Genomic DNA, 16,174 nt, shown 5'->3' with positions numbered 1-16,174 from the left:
GGGGGGGGGGGGGGGGGGGCTGCTGCAACATTATGTATGAGTGACTTCAAAAAATGCACAACAGTCCTGAATTTTAGATACAAAACTGTCGTTGTTTCTGAACAAGTCTTCTGTGGTAACGCATGCCTGACCTGTACACAATCCATCTCCTCACTTTTGCAATTCTACATGAGTCAGTGTACTGTGAGGGGAACTCCTGGCATCCTGAAACCATGAAAAACTCTCTTCAAACGATGTATTTACAGTCTTGCATCATGTAAAACAAACAGCGAAAAACTTGTTGAAAGTCAGACCAATAAACAAATCCATCATTGCATCCATAGAGCATAACTGTGTAAAAACACAATGTACGAGTAACATAAATGTTCCAAAACAAAGTAAACATAGATACGGTAAGTCAAGAGCCAGACATTTCTGAGATATAAAAAGGGTCACGCAGAATGTCATTTTCCTCGCGGGGACATTGGTACCACCCATGAATAAACGGTGGCTGAAAGAATGCCAACAATCAAGTGTTCTTGGCATGGAGGTTATCCAGAATGGGGTTTGGGTTTTTCGCATGCTGCTGTATCCAATCTGTGTTGTGCCCGGAAAGAGGCATTTACTCTGGTGACACATTAGAATGGAACAAGAAATGTTGGACCGCAAAGGGCAGAATAACAACAGACCCAGACGTCAATGACACCAGTTCATCTCCTGATAAACCCACCCCTCGCTAGATAATAAATGCCAGAGGAACCGTCCACGCAGATTAGAACAAAATGTAAAACTCAACTCTAACACAGGGCCACTGTACAAAGGTTGTGTGGCATTTAGATACACTTTACCTACAGACCAAATGACACCATCCATGCATGATCTAGGCCAAAAGAGATTTTGCAGATCAGTTCCCCCTTCTGTCTATCTATAACATTAACAAACATCTATTAAATACTGTTCCATAAGTGCTTCAGTTTGGGCAAAACATCCAAGACGGGTCAAGCAGAGGGAAAACCAAAAAGATGGGAAAGTAAAACAAATAAACATAAAATGTGAGTCAATTTTTCATAAACTGTTCAGTGTCAACACGTGGCCACAAATAAAACTAAACACCGTCTGTCTCCATTCAGCAGATTGTGGGAGCAGACGGTCGCAGTGCGAGGGGAGCTTCCCACGTTCCCCGACCTGGAGACTTTAGGGCCACGGGGTCAGCACCACTGTGAGTACGACCACAGTGTGAGCTTCCCAAAGTCTGGCCAAGAATATCAAACGGGGACTAGACCAATGTCTGACTCTTGAATCAACAGTCTTTAATATGTGGTGCCCGGGTGTTTGGCATGCAATAGCGTAAAAAAATGAACTAGTAATTCAAGTGGTCTGAGAGAAAACTAGACTTCGAAACCTCCTCTCGACTCTGATTTTAGGTTTTAGAAAACCCAGTGACGGGAGACTTTGGCCAATCACGGGTCATTTCAGAGAGAGGGGGCGTTCCTATCGGCTGTTGTTCAAATGCAGATGTGCATGCACGTCCCTTTGGTGAAACCCTGATTCAAAAACTGCCTACTCTGCAAAGCAACCAGAAAAAGGACGACAGGCTTATCAATAAGAGAGTCTGACAATGTCGAAGAAGCGTTTCAGAAAAAGAGAGAAAATGTTGCTAATAGTTTGGCCTTTTGCTCACGGATGCAGTAAGAAGAAGACTTGATATTTTAGCTCACTAGGGGGCCTAGAATCACATAATATCATCTCAAAGGGCTTCATACGCTTTACGGGTAGATCTCAAAGATGTATAACGTCGTCAGGATCACACAGGGATGATGTTTGAAATGAATGACTAGTACTCGTACAGGAAACAGTTTTGAGTGGGTCAACGATTTGATTTACAGCACAAACTTGCTGATTTGGAGAATAAAAAAGAAGCAGACATTCCTTAAAACAATCGAACAATGGCACTACAGGACCAAAAAAATACCTCTAAAGTTGGGCTCTTGGGCAGTATTAGGATATTTTATACCTTTAAGTTTTCATATCTAAGACACAAACACAACAAAGTTTATAACAGTGAGAGGAAAAACAGTCTTTACTGGTTGTCAACAGGCAACAATATCGATCTCTTTCGGGGTAACAAAGAAGAAGAAAAACAACTGTTCTCAAAGTTACAATGCCATGTTCAATTACTCTCACCTTTTTTTCAATGACTTTCGCGGTCTGGGCCGGTTAATAAGTTGCTGTATGATGTATTCCCCACTGTTAGTAGAACACATAGCTACTGTAATGTATAAGCAGCGGTTCAGAGGTCGTCGTATCAGTTTCATGTTAGGATAGAGGAGGTTGTCTGGTGAGGGGCCTCTGAACGATGAGGTAATGTACGCTGATGTGTCATGGTACATATTGTTCTTTGCAAAATCAAGGCATCCCGTTCGCGTTCCCAAACTTGTAAGGCTGCGTTTTGTAATACTCAAATAAGGATCATTTATGTCTTCACACCCATGATGACAGCTGCTGGGATGCTCCATCCAGCTTTGTTTTTTTCACATTTTCACTGCATGATCTTTGTGTCGACTAAACCAGAGATTACAGAATATTTTGGCAGATTCCCTCCTGACCTCACTTTACTTTTCACCCTCTGGGTGCGGCAGAGCTCGAGTTTGTCACCAGTTCCAATCATCTGTAAATAACGAGGGAAAATCGGCTGCATTCTCAAATTATTCTTCCCTCTAATTATCCGTCAACGCCAGACAAGAAAATCATTTATAATCTTAGTAAAATGGCTGGAAATCACTCCATTGCGTCACAATCACGACCAACAATGAATGGATAGTCTTCTAAAACAGAAATTGCTTTGCAGTGGTAAAGTCTTGATTAAACAAGCATGCACTATGCTAAGGAACACATAAATGATGAGTCTTAAACACTGAAGGCCCTAAAGAGAAACAAGAGAAACAAGAAAAACAACACAGGGCTTATCTAGGAGAGTTGCATCAGCCTGTGGCATGTGAACTGGTCATGAGTCATGTGGTGGTAGAGAGCGGGTCAGGTCCCAGTTCAGCCCATCGGGGTACGGCACTGGTACCCACCACCAAGCCAGCGCGGACAGTTGTGTCGGCCCCCATAGCAACGGGCAAGCCGTGGGGACATAGCTGCGGTGAACAATGCAGCTTCCCTGTGTTGATTGTTTTGAAACCAAAGGCCATGGCCCGTCCTCTACATGTTGTTTGGTTCTGTGCATGTCCATGCAAAGGTAAAAGGTTGACAATGCTGTCCTTCCTCTATTCCCCTGCCCTCAACCTCCTCTACAGTGCAGTGTTCATCAGAGCCCGACTGGTACTGGACCTCTTCTTGGGCGACATCCATATTGATTGATGATTTTCTTTTATGCACACATAACACACAAGTATAATTTAGGATCCCTTAAAGGATCCTAAATTATATTTGTTGAAAGAATTGGGAAAAAGATAAACTGTTGTTGTGAATCTTGTGTTTACAAACCACAGCGAATGAATTCTGCTGAATCTGCCTTTAAAGCTTGATGTTACTTTTTTCAAAAAGTCCATTCACCCTACATTTTTTGGAGTGGTGAACGTAATTTCAGCAGCTTAAACTGTGTGCATGTGTGTAAATGAGACATATTTATAAGGTGTATACACTTCCACACTGCACGACCGGGCAGCGGTTTGTATGCATAATGACGACAATATGAGAAACAGAAGCAGTGAATTGAACTCACATACATCCTAGTTTTTCATTGATTTCCTTACCCTGTAGAAGGCTGTTGACAGGGGCAGCAGTACAGCAGCCACGGTGTACTCCTCCGAGCTGGAGCAGTCCTGTGGGTCAAACGACAAGGCGAGAAGTGAGAGCAGCGCACAGCAGGAGACATGTTACAAAGCTCTGCAAACTCCTTTTTTCACTGTAGCCCCAAAACAAGAAGCACAGGTTTCCAACAGAGAGGTCATACACTCCCAAGGGGAAATAATTTTGGTAACCTAAAAAAGAACCACTTTGTTACTGCAACACTGTCTATGTCGAAATGGTTTATGTATTTCGAAGGTGTTACACAAAACTGTGCGTCTTTTTCGTCACATGAATGATGAAATGCTGTAAACTTGCAATGCAGAGCTGTGATCTGGGGAGATCACCGGGGGGGGGGCAGATACGCTATCCTCAGCAAACCTAGCTTGCTGTTACATAAAGACACTCCTGCCTTGTTTAAATATCAGGGCAATGCTAAAAAAAATAAATACAAAGTCTGCCTAAAACTCTAACTGTGCTCTTCTCCAATATGTGGACATTTGCTTTCAATAGCCTTATATAATCCCTGCTTTGACACAATTGTCAGAGCCTTCCAGCGTTCAATTTATTGGTAATTTTATGTTTTACATTCTTGAACCAGAAAGCAAATTTAATTCTGTTTTTTTTATTTTGTTTTGATTTTAAATCAGGGAATAGTTGAAGATATTCCCTCTTTTGACATTTACACACCGTGCCAAAGTGTCTACGTACAAGGGATTCTTTCAGGTCAAAGGTGGCTTAGTAGTGCTTTTAAGAGAATAGTATGAAGATGAATAGTAAATGAAGAGGCTTAGAGCGGGGGACTTAAGGGCCCAAACTAAACTTTTCTTGTAGAGATCGCAGAGAACGTTGAGAACAGGAAAATAAGAGAAAAGGACACAAGTTGGATTTAAAAGTACATAACTCACAGGAAATTGGTACTTATCTCTGGTAAGCTTTGTTAGGATTTATTTGTTGAACTCTGTAAATGACAATAGCCAGAGGAAACTTGATTTAAGGCCATGTGCAAACAACAGCACTGATTCTGACCTGGTGCCGCACCTCATAACCCTCAGTGGGACCTCACATATCCAATAAAATGTTTAACTTACACACACTTCTCTCTTTTTATGTCTTAATTTCATTTGAAACCTTCTAAAACTATGCAACATACTATCAGTCTTATCCAAGTAGCCATTTTGGCAGGAGAGATATGGAGAAGAATGCTGCACTTTGTGATAGCGGCCTTTGATGGGGGCCTCTGTTACCGCCATTCCTCCCCTCCGAAAACACACACACACACACACACACACAAGAATGTAAAGAGGGGAGTAAATGCAAAACACAAGTTCCACAGCGACACATGAAAGCCTGGCCCCCCCCCCGTCGACTAAGCAACATAGTTTCTGTTTTATTATTCTTGACGCTTGCGTTTCTCTTTGCAGTTATTCGGGCTGTGGTGAAATGTTCCAGCTTGGAACGGCACCAAAGCATTGTTTACCAGCATCCTCAACAACGCTGCAGGTCACAGGAGTTCATGGACCCCAGTCAAAATAGAACAACAAGTGGAAACGCACAGGCAGAAAAGTGTGAATATTTAATAAACCAGTATTATTCCAACAACAACAAAAAAAAAAAAAAGAGTGAAGTTCAGCAATGCATGTCGCCGGTTCTTTGAAACAGAAACTTGTGACAACAGACATTGTTTTTAGCGCTGAAAAGGCCGCGGTCATGCTTCAGATGAAGAAAAGCTTTGTCCAGAGGCTGCATCAACACGTCTCATATAAAGTACTTACTACCAGGTTGACTTAAGCTACACTTATTATCACCTTAAACCCTCCACCACAGAGAGAAGTGACAGCTCAAAAGAATTGAAGGTCCACTACTGTAGCTAAGCAAACAGATAAGCAGTGAAATCTACAGCAGGTCGGAGATAAGACTGAATGGAAAGTGAAACCCGACAAGTCAAGCAGAGCTGTTATCAGCATGAGGAACCTGATAAAAGGTAAAGGTATTGTATTATACTATTTGGGACTCAATCATTGTCACAGAGCTGAATAGAGCCACAAGGTTCAGGGTGGGGAAAATATGTTAAATGCTTTATTTGGGATTTGGAGAATGGAGGGAGAGGAGGGCATTGTGTGTCCCCGCACTTCTGTTTGCGAGGACACCCTGCCGTCTTCTTTCCTCCTGGTATTTACTGTAAGTCTCAACATTTTTTTCCCTCATTCTTGAAGCTGCAGGAACTTTGATGACTAACATAGCTATTCTGTCTCAAGACACGTATACAGCGAGGAAAAAACAAGAAGCACGAGCATGTGACAGAAACGCTGGCAGATGTGAACAAAAAGCAGCTTCCTGCGTTTCAGAGAAGTTAGCACTTTCCAGGAAAGCAATGAAATAAACCGAGACTTACCGCATTCAACAGCCAGATTGTTGTGGCTATCGACAAACAAAAATGTCTCAACTCGGAGGCTCTCAATGTTAAGTGCTGCTTGAATCACTAATAGGGAGATGATTAAGCCACATAGTTGACCTCTGTGTTTTCCAGACGAGCAACAAACAGCTATTTTATTCAACAGCAAAAGCATGAAATGTGACTGACTCATATGTTTACCTGGTCATCCTGGTAGACATCCTAGAGAAACAGTCATCAGAACATGGGAATGATACCCAGTTCAGATTCCCAGTGACCATGCTACGTAAAGCAGTCCCATCAAGGCCACGTTCTCACAGCAAGGGACAAATTTATGGTCTAAATAATGTAGAAATGTAAGTCATCTATTCACTATTAAAGGAGATGTACAAAGTGGTTAAAGCGCAGTATACAGCCTTCAGGGGGGGAAAGGACAGTACAGACTAAGCTGGTCGGCGCTCCAGTTCATTAGCTCGCAGTTCCTCGATTCAGACACGTCAGTCAGACAAAGTGACTCGTACTCTCTAACAACATCTGTGTGTAACGTGCGCTCTCGCACATCAGACGGTCAAGCTCATGCAGAAATCATGGGCTCCACGCTGTTGCGGCCGCTTCCCATGGACCCCCCCGCCCTAATCCCCCCCACAGTTAACTGCCAGTCAGGGTGTGTTTTTGACCATCGTGAGGCCCTCGGCCATGAGACAGCAGAGGGCTCATAATCCTATCTGACAGGAAATGGTTGGGATGCCAGGATACATCCACAGCAGGACACATTCCCCCACAGGGTTTGCGCAACGTTTACTTGTAGAAGCTGCAGCACTGACCAGTGTGCGCACACACACACACACACACACAAATAGATGTGCAATTAACTCAAAGACCCTAATGAGGGTTGTTACTGTGCGTGATTCATGACAGAGAAACGGCACAGATAAGGATTACAACGGATGTTTAAATGAGTCATTGTAAACTGTTTCTGAACATATCAACTCATTCCAGAGAAGCTATCAACATTTTTTTTAATGTATTACAAAAAAAATAAAGAAAGAATGAACAAATACCAACAAAGTACAGTAGCACCTCATTCTAATGTCCTCACCTTTGACCTATCGTACATTTTTTCTTTTACATACCGCTTCCCTTTGCTGTGCTCCCCTGCGAACACTGATTGCAACCAGACAACAAAGCCTGAGGTTAACAGTTAAACACTAAATGTGATTAGCCTCATAATGATGATGCCATTGAAAATCAATGTGTCACATCAACATGGACGCCAGAAATCCTAATGAGGCATCATGCTGTCTCACTCACTCACACACACACACACACACACACACACTTTTGGGGTTCCTACGTGGCTGGGTGTTGAAAGAAAGGGCAGCACGCAGAATATGAAAGTAATTACTGGCCTAGCATTTACTATTTATATTGGCTTCACAGATCATCTGAGATAAATCCCTCACAGCCGAGCTGAGACCAAGAAATGAAAGTCAGGAACAAAATGCCTGGCTTCCAACTTGAAGTGGCGATGAAATGACAAACAATGCACAATAAATTCTTTAAAATAATTAATAAAAATGCCATCAGAAAAATGCTGACAATGTCTTTACCCGTGTTGCGGTTAACAAACATGCAGTCCACATCAAATCTATGTGTAAAATGATACATTTTATTACCCATGTGTGGCTGACTATTCACTTTTCAGCAGCATTAATGACATAAAGATCTTAGACTGAATTAAAAGTTAGGTGGGACAGACTCGTTCTGTGTTGTAGAACTGTTTGTGGTAAAGAAGTTCTTTTATTATTAACTACTATGGTCAAAACAACATAGCCCGCTTTGGAACAATTCTTAAATAAATGTATCTCTATCAATCTGTTCCAACAAAAGCCAACACATCGGGATCTCATTTTAACACATAAAAAAACACACTGGCCGCCTGGCTATCAGCGATGTCCACAAGAGTGTGACATTCAAACAGTACGCTTCTTTGCATTCATTTAGACTATAGTGCAAGTCTTGACTAAAGAAGCCATGCAACAGAGACGGTGGTTTTATCCGGACATCTTGCCAATTTTTTAAGCTTTTCAACGAACGACAAACTACTGTCAGAGCAGCACAGAGCTCATCTCTGCTTCTGGAAACGAAGCAATCAGACATCATAAAAGGGATGATGCAACAAGCGTTTCTTTTCACGTCTTCCTGCACGTGTGGAAAGAAAGAAATAATTCAACTTGCAAGTCAGAAGCCTTGCAAGGTAGACATTATAGTAGTGAAGCAAATGACACGTCAAAGGACTTTGCAGATGCTGGGTTTAATTGGCTTTCTATCTTTTGGGGGGGGGGGGGGATGACTGGAATCTAAAGTCACTCCATAAAAGTTGCAGTCTGTGAGGACTGCTTAAAATTATTAAAATCCTTGGAAACGGCTGATTCAAGGTAGTAAAATATGAGGAACTACCAATATAGACCCGGCTGCTCTGGCTGACTCTTTATGAGCTGCACAAAACACATTACTTACACACAAGTAGCCGAGGCATGAGGGCACCAGAAAGAGACGAACATGCTGGCTGACAAACAACAAACAGCATTATTGGGGCTCAGCCTTACGACATGCTGTCAGCTTGTTGTTCAAGTGTTAAAATAAATGAAGAAAAAAGAAGCAGAAGAAAGAAGCAGAAGAGGACGGACATGCCTGTTTTATACATGTGCATGTGTACTATGGTCACGCTTACACATTGCTTATGTTAAACTAGAACCAACTACAACTCATAACATCTGCTGTAAATGTGTGGTACAGCCAGCACTGAAATATTAAACCAGATATGCACCCCCACTGTACAGCTACCTTTGGCATCAGTTTTAGATATCAATTTGGGAGAAAAATGGGTTAAAAACAAAACGTCTACAAATTATGTTCAATTAATCTTTCAACAATATTCATTGTATGTTTTAAAAAATATATATTTGATGTTCTATTGTTAAGAATAACACAATAAGCATATTGGACAAAATCAGTTCAGGTCATATTCTATGGCATGTGTTGGCATGACTTACCTGGAGGGCACAGTTCATCATACGAATGATGTAATCAAACTGCTGGTGGTCCAGTATGGCGCGGTTCTGCTGAACATGGAGACTCAGTTCCTCAGTCAGACACTGGCGTGCTGCCTTGCCTTTCAGTGCGCGCAGAGCAGCCGGCAGCGCCTATTGAGAGAAAAGGTGGACAAAGAGGGTTTTAAATAAAGTGGCTTTTTGAGGAAGCAGGCCCTTGTTTTATGAAATACTGATTAAAGAAGAGATATATTTGTATATTTTAATCCATTCACACTTTGTACCAACACAGTACAGCTACTATGACCTGCTGTATGGTTAATGACCATTTGGCAGCGAAGGATTTACAGGCTCGTGGGGGGTTCAGAGGATACATGCTATGCATTCTTACATTTGCACAGAAATGCAGGCCTGGATTGTATAACTCCTATATGAAGCCAGTGGATCCATAAAGTAGCCGGCAAAAATCCCATTTTAAACACATTGGATGCATATTGGGTAGATTCACAAACATGGGGCCATAACGAAGGACATCTTTGTGTAGCGTACAAAGTGTCCCGGGCCCATTCAAATATTAACACTATTCGTTTAACTAATTGATCTCACTCTTGGTTTGATTTGTATTCAATAACTATATTGTTACCTGTTCAACTCCACCCCTATTCTGGAGCAAAACCGCCTAAAATGACATACCCAAATTAAAATGGCTGTAGCTTCTGAACCACTCTGAGTATATGCATCAAAAGCGTCAGAAAACCTGTAGGTCATACAGAAACAGGGCAGTGGGCTTTTGGAGTCAGTAAAAATTGAAGATTTTTGTCCGCATAAAATAAAAAAGTATCTTTCAGTATAAATAACTGCCCGTGGCTGTATCTGTACAGGTAATGGACAGTATAGGGCTGTAACTACATTATCAGTGAACAACTGCCTCAAATTTGAAGAAGATTGGACAAAGTATGACCATTCTACAGTGTTTCTTCCATGAAGAGATCCAGGCGGAGCTCTAACAGGATATTTGGAGACCCAAATGGACACATGGTAACCAAATGATATTCTGACACACTAAAGGTGTTTCTCCCTTTATATTTTGATATTATATTATTTTCCTTTTATTTTTAGCCTTTGCAAATTGCAAAAACTATGTAGTATATATGGTCGAAGACGTGGTGTGTCAGTAGCGGAATTGCTGTGCGTAATGGCTGCGTCCGAGCGCACGATCGAGTATGTGGGTAGCTCAGTTACGCAAGGTTATACGTTGGTTGACGGCTTATGTAAGATGAAGATAAGGTTTGTACTATAAGTACTAGCGTTTTCTGAAGCCAATAGCTCCATGGTAACATCCGCTAGCACATTGTCGGGTCTGTAATGTGTCTTTTTCCGTCGAAATGCTGCAAGATCCGACTTGCAGCGGTTATGGCGACTTTGGACAGTGTGTGTTTGGGCTCCTTTTGTGAAAAATCCATAAGAAATGAAAGAAAATCGATGATTTCTTTGCAAGGACGAGGATTTTGGGCATGCTGGGATACCAAACACGGCCATGTTTTGTGACGTAGTTTGCGCAAGCAAGCCGTAGGAATGGAAGGGGAGGGGATCGAGGACGCCGGCGTCCTCGCGGAGTTGAACAAGCAAAACCCTTGTCAAATAAATGAGATGATACAATGTGATGATCACAAAGACATTTATTTATCATGTGTATGTAAACCTGCATACACAACAAGAAGCCCAACAGGCTTTCCCACGAGCGTTGCATGTTTCGTCGCCAGGTGTCGCTTTAGTTTCGAAGGCTTCAGTGCTTCGTTTGATAGCATTAGCCCACATTCCACACACTGAGCCCTCGGCTCTGCCTCGTTGCCTCCGTTCACAAAGCCGTACTTAAGAAAGTCAGGATTGTACTTGCGCACACATTTAGGCTTTTGGGGGGATATGGCACCACTGTCGTCTTCATTTTTTCTTTTTAAAAACTTATCCATAATTTTCGCTACAGGCTAGCGGCTAGCTGAGTGTCTTCTTCTGCTTATTGTAGCTTGTTAAACAACTGACTGACGCATTACCGCCACCAGGTGGTGGGAAGCTATATTGTAACTGAGCGTCTCATGGAGAACAGTAATATCTCTGGTGTCTTCAATTGATAACCTATGCGGTCCCGCGGCCCTCGCGGCCCAGAGGTGCAAAACTGAAAGTTTTTTGCGGCCCTCTAGGTGGCGTTCGCGGCCCCATCGTGGGCCACAGCCCCATGGTTAAGAATCACTGTTTTAGAGGACAGGAATGGATTACAGAACTGATTCGGTGTAACGCAAAGATGCCTTCAGTTAATGAGCTTGTTTAAGGGTTGATGAGCTCCCCTGATGAAGGACATTGTGCATCACCTTTTCAGTCTCCAGAGTCTTGTTGTCAAAGATGAAGGAAATGCAGCTCCGCACCACCTCCAGCCGGCGAGCGCTGTTAAACACGGAGCCACTCTTACCCATAATGGACACTAGAATACAGAAAGACAGAATCACAGCTGGTTAAAACTACAGCTGCTGCAAACATCAGAGCTTTTTCACAAGTCAAAGACATATTTTGCAGATACCCGTCATGTGAAAGCTATGACCGTGAAAGAGATTTAACACAAAGATTGCAGGTATGTAAAGCAATACGGCAGTTGAAAGTAGACCATACCGACGGGTGGTCCAGCAGGTACAACGCACTTCCTCTCAGATCGTGTGGAAGGAGGTGCGCTGCTGTGTTTTGCCACACCCTCCTCCAGCATTTTCTCCACCTGTTCGTCATCCAGCAGGGGGAAGGGTACCTGGTGCACCCGCAGGTGGGATCCCTCCGAAGGCCGAGGCACTTTCTGGAATGCCATGTGGGGGTTTGGGTTCTCCTATAGTACACATGCCAGTGATCCACTTGTATTAATAGGATACATAGCTGTATGTACAGTGAATACACAGCAAAACATCACAACACAAATACAACAAAGGAGATATAGCGCTAGTTATTTGCATGAAGTCTTACATTTCTGTACAGCTGCTCAGAGAATGTCCTGATGTGCTTCTGCAGCTTGGCAGGGCTGACCTCTTCTTCCTTAAAGCTGTCCGTGTCGAAGGCCACCAGCTACAAAACAGTAATATTCACTCTTAGAGGGGTGGATCATCAAGAAAAACAAATTAAAAAGTATCACAGTGCTCCTGCAGCAAAACTAGGTCACCATCATAACTGATAAGAGTATCGTCCATATGTCAACAGTCCACATTAAAAACTCTTTCATAGTCGCTTTAGTGTAAAAACTTTGTGTATGAACTTCTCCACTTACAGCTAAAAAAGTAAAGGGAAAAGTTGAGCTTTAAGTGGAGCATCATGGTACAGTACCTCATCAAAGAGATCGCAGGCTCGGTAAGGCGGACCTCTCTCCGAGACAAAGCCAGCGAAGGCCATGCCATCCAAAACCTTGGTCAGAAAATCATTCTCAATGAGGCCTCGCTGGCCCAGGAAGGCAGTCTGGATAATGTCAGAATTAGATCAGTTACAATCCCACACAGATGGCAGCAATGCAATCTTGTTCATATGGATTTGCTGCAGACTGAAATGCAAGCATAGTAATCACGGCCTTTTTTAGAATAAGATTACAAAATGTTCAAAAGACCAGCATCTTCTGTTGTTAGAATCATGGGTAAGTTCTTCAGCATGCACAAAAAGGGAAATAAATCTAGTTATAAATCACGACATGCAAAACAATTTAATTGACTTTACGCATAATTATTTGTGCTTGTGGGATGAAGAGATAAAACACAGTTCACTCAAGCCTTCCCCCGCTCAGCAGTTCCAGGCGAATAAGCTGAGCGTTTGTTTATAATGCGATCCATGTGGGGTACTTTGAGGATGATGTGCTGAGGGGTTACCACGGAGACATCACAGACACGAACAAACAAAAAACCCCAGCACAAAACAAAAATGTAAACCTAATGCGTTTCATATGGCTCATTGCCGGGCTTTGCCCAAGGTTACGGGACTGTGTCCGAAGCTTGCATAAACAAAAGGATAGCATCGCGGAAGAGTCATGGAGCCTCAGCAACACAAAACAAGATGCGCACACTCACACATCCACACACACTTTATACACCACTGACAGGTTAATCTGTCACGTCTTTACACGTAATTCCACCCGCACTGCTGGACTCGGACTAAAACATTCTTGGCAGGGAAAAAAGAACAATGTGTTTGCTGCTGCGGAGTATTTGCTAAATGAGTTTATTAATCTAAGGTTACATATTGGAAAACAAGTTTTTTGTGCAAAATTTTAATTTCAGCACTGGGAATTCCATTATGTTGTCATCTTTACCTTGTGAAAGTGAATCACGGGTTCAGAGTGGATGCGGATGAGCTGCAGGCAGGACCTGTAGCCCTGGAAGAGTTGTGCAAACAACCTGAGAAAGACGGCCCTCACCTCCTTATCCTGGAACACAGCAACACGACTCATCAAACAACTATGTCACAAATGCAGCCTGATAAATTAATTACGCAACAGACATGCTATTTTATCTTGAGGGTAATGGGTTACCGTCAGTTAGTGCCCCCACTCACAAACCTTTTGGCGATAAGAGTGTCTTTTTTTTTAATTTTTTACCCGGAGAATCGCAAATGAAAGGACGACATCTGATAGTGATGCTGACTTACCAACAACTTGAGGTTGGAGGGAGCAGTGCGTGGCGGAGGGAATGCATTGTCTGCTATCTCCAGATCAGGGTGCAAAACCTACACAGAATAAATGTTTCTCCAGATTATTTACTTGTCTTCATTTCAACAACAACAATAAACATAAACGACGGTGCACAATGAGTAACCGGATAATACAGGATAACAGACAAAGTCACATGATTTAAATAAAAAAGGGAAATAAGAACATTAATTATATTAGCAGTCACTGAGCACGTCTGAGTATAACAATCAAATAACTACTTTGTGTGTATTTAAGTGTTTGTCTGTGTTAAAGACAGATATGTATACAGATGCCAAACAAGGACAAACTTTGATATGTGTACTTGGTGTTGACAGTTGAATGCTTTCATGAATGAATGACTTTTTGCTTGCTCAAATGTCATCATATTCTGCTCATTTAAATAATAGGGTTGCACCTGTATGCGTATGTTTGTGCTTACCAGGGACAGGGAAGTCTGTGTTTGGTGTAACAGAGGTTCAGGGAGCTGGGACAAGTGAATGCACTCAGGAATCTTTATTGTGCCTCCATCCAGGTCAGCAATAATAACGTCCAACTGGTTGTACACACATAAAACACAGACAGGTCAGGTGGTTTGATTGCAGCTGGAGGAAGTGCTGTGAGCAACGACATGTACGCCTGACGAGAATCAGCCGAAACCAATTAAATAAACATCTTGCAGAAGGGCAGATTTCCTAATCTTCTTGTGTAAAAACTTCCCGAAACCGAAGGTTGTTTTGTTGTTTTGTTTAAACTCCCCCGGTCAGTTGAAAGTCCAAAAATATCCCAATTCATCCTGATGTTTAGGATATAAAAACAAACTCCAATATTTGTTAATGATTCACAATTTAGGATCTTCAAGTTCTGCGAATAAGTACGATAAATTGCTGGATGCCTGTGTGACACATCTTCACTCACCAGATCCTGGATTTCAGTCTGAAACATGGAGTGAACTCCAATGATGAAGGGAGTGGGCGAGCTCAACACCTCCAGCAGCCGTGAAGGCAGAATGGGGATGTATGGGTAACTGAACACAGGAAAGGACATAACAGTGAATACACAGTATCTACAATGATACTAGGAAGACAGATGGGGAAGAACTGAGAGCTTAAAATATACTCCGATCCCCGGCTCAGTCTCCACTAGTCACATGTCGATGTGTCCTTGCGCAAGACACTAAACCCCAAAATTGCTCCTGTAGCTGTGCCTACGGTGTAGAATTGTGATAGAATCTGAATTTAGCAGACGCTTTGGATAAAGGCGTCTGCTAAATGACTGTAATGTAATGCTTCCCTGTGTTTGAGTGTACGTTATTATGAAAGTGAAAATCAAGTCGCGACCCACATTGAAAGATAAAGACAGCAGTAAAACCAAAATGCACAACATGGACAAGAATGAACCAGAATCTAAATCAGCTGAAGAATGAAGTATAAATTCATTTTATTTTAACATATGTGACTGGTAACCGTCTCGGACACACACCGTCCTCAACTTTCTATTACTTCTGCTAAAAACCTCCCTCTGAGATTAAAAATGTGTTTCAGAATATAAATAGTGTTGCATGAATTTCTTTCTAAAGAGGGAAGGAAGTTCATCACAGCATGAGTAAAAGCCACTTCCAGTAGAAGTGAATTGTGAAAAGTGAGAGGGAAATTCCTTTTGAATTTACTAGATATACATGGTCAAATGTTGTGATCTTAAAGAGTAATCTTATCCAGATATAGTTGTTTCTAGAAGTCAACACAATAATGAACAAAGTTAATCACCTGTTAAATCACAAGCCAAGTCATGACAACAGTCGAGATGTTAGTGGAAAGTCACATGAGAATCTGGGGTCGAACGCGTGCTTACCTGTATTTGAGGGGAAACATAAGAGCTTCCAGTGCGCGACACGCCTCTTCCAGCCTCTGGTAACTGGTGGAGTGAAACAAAACCTTGTGTTCTGTCAGAACCGCACAAAACAGGCTGAGAACATTTTGGATTCCTGAAACAAAAAAAAGCAAAATAGAACAAAATGAATGAGGCATTGGTTGGTATGCGACTGCCACATTGTTGCGGATCATTCATCAAACACCCGTGGCTATTTGTGGTGGATTTCCAACTTCAAACACAGATTATGTATCTATAACAGCTTCAAGACTGATTACGCGAACAATATTCTGTGGAATGTTTCTTAGAATATTGGCAGACTAACCACATCAATCTTAATACCGTATAGAAGGTTGTAGTGCTACTTATACATGGGGGGGTATTGTT

The 16,174-nt window shown here is 42.2% G+C and overlaps 1 protein-coding gene across 2 annotated transcripts in view; it reads right to left on the bottom strand.

Moving 5' to 3' along the window:
* sbf2 (SET binding factor 2) overlaps window positions 1-16,174 on the bottom strand; it is an 81,796-nt gene that overhangs the window by 27,636 nt on the left and 37,986 nt on the right. For both annotated transcript variants that reach the window (XM_031846786.1, XM_031846787.1), the window contains exons 7-17: window positions 15,770-15,902; window positions 14,837-14,945; window positions 14,361-14,474; window positions 13,879-13,956; window positions 13,544-13,657; window positions 12,574-12,702; window positions 12,220-12,318; window positions 11,881-12,085; window positions 11,586-11,695; window positions 9,223-9,372; window positions 3,738-3,806 (exon numbers count right to left, since the gene is read on the bottom strand). In XM_031846786.1, coding sequence (XP_031702646.1) covers window positions 3,738-3,806; window positions 9,223-9,372; window positions 11,586-11,695; window positions 11,881-12,085; window positions 12,220-12,318; window positions 12,574-12,702; window positions 13,544-13,657; window positions 13,879-13,956; window positions 14,361-14,474; window positions 14,837-14,945; window positions 15,770-15,902 — 1,310 coding nt within the window. The remainder of the gene's footprint in view (window positions 1-3,737; window positions 3,807-9,222; window positions 9,373-11,585; window positions 11,696-11,880; window positions 12,086-12,219; window positions 12,319-12,573; window positions 12,703-13,543; window positions 13,658-13,878; window positions 13,957-14,360; window positions 14,475-14,836; window positions 14,946-15,769; window positions 15,903-16,174) is intronic.

Source organism: Anarrhichthys ocellatus, unplaced genomic scaffold (genome assembly GCF_004355925.1).
Source record: "Anarrhichthys ocellatus isolate YVR2014 unplaced genomic scaffold, GSC_Weel_1.0 scaffold6, whole genome shotgun sequence".
Taxonomy (NCBI): domain Eukaryota; kingdom Metazoa; phylum Chordata; class Actinopteri; order Perciformes; family Anarhichadidae; genus Anarrhichthys; species Anarrhichthys ocellatus.
This window is presented reverse-complemented; position numbering and strand designations above follow the sequence as displayed.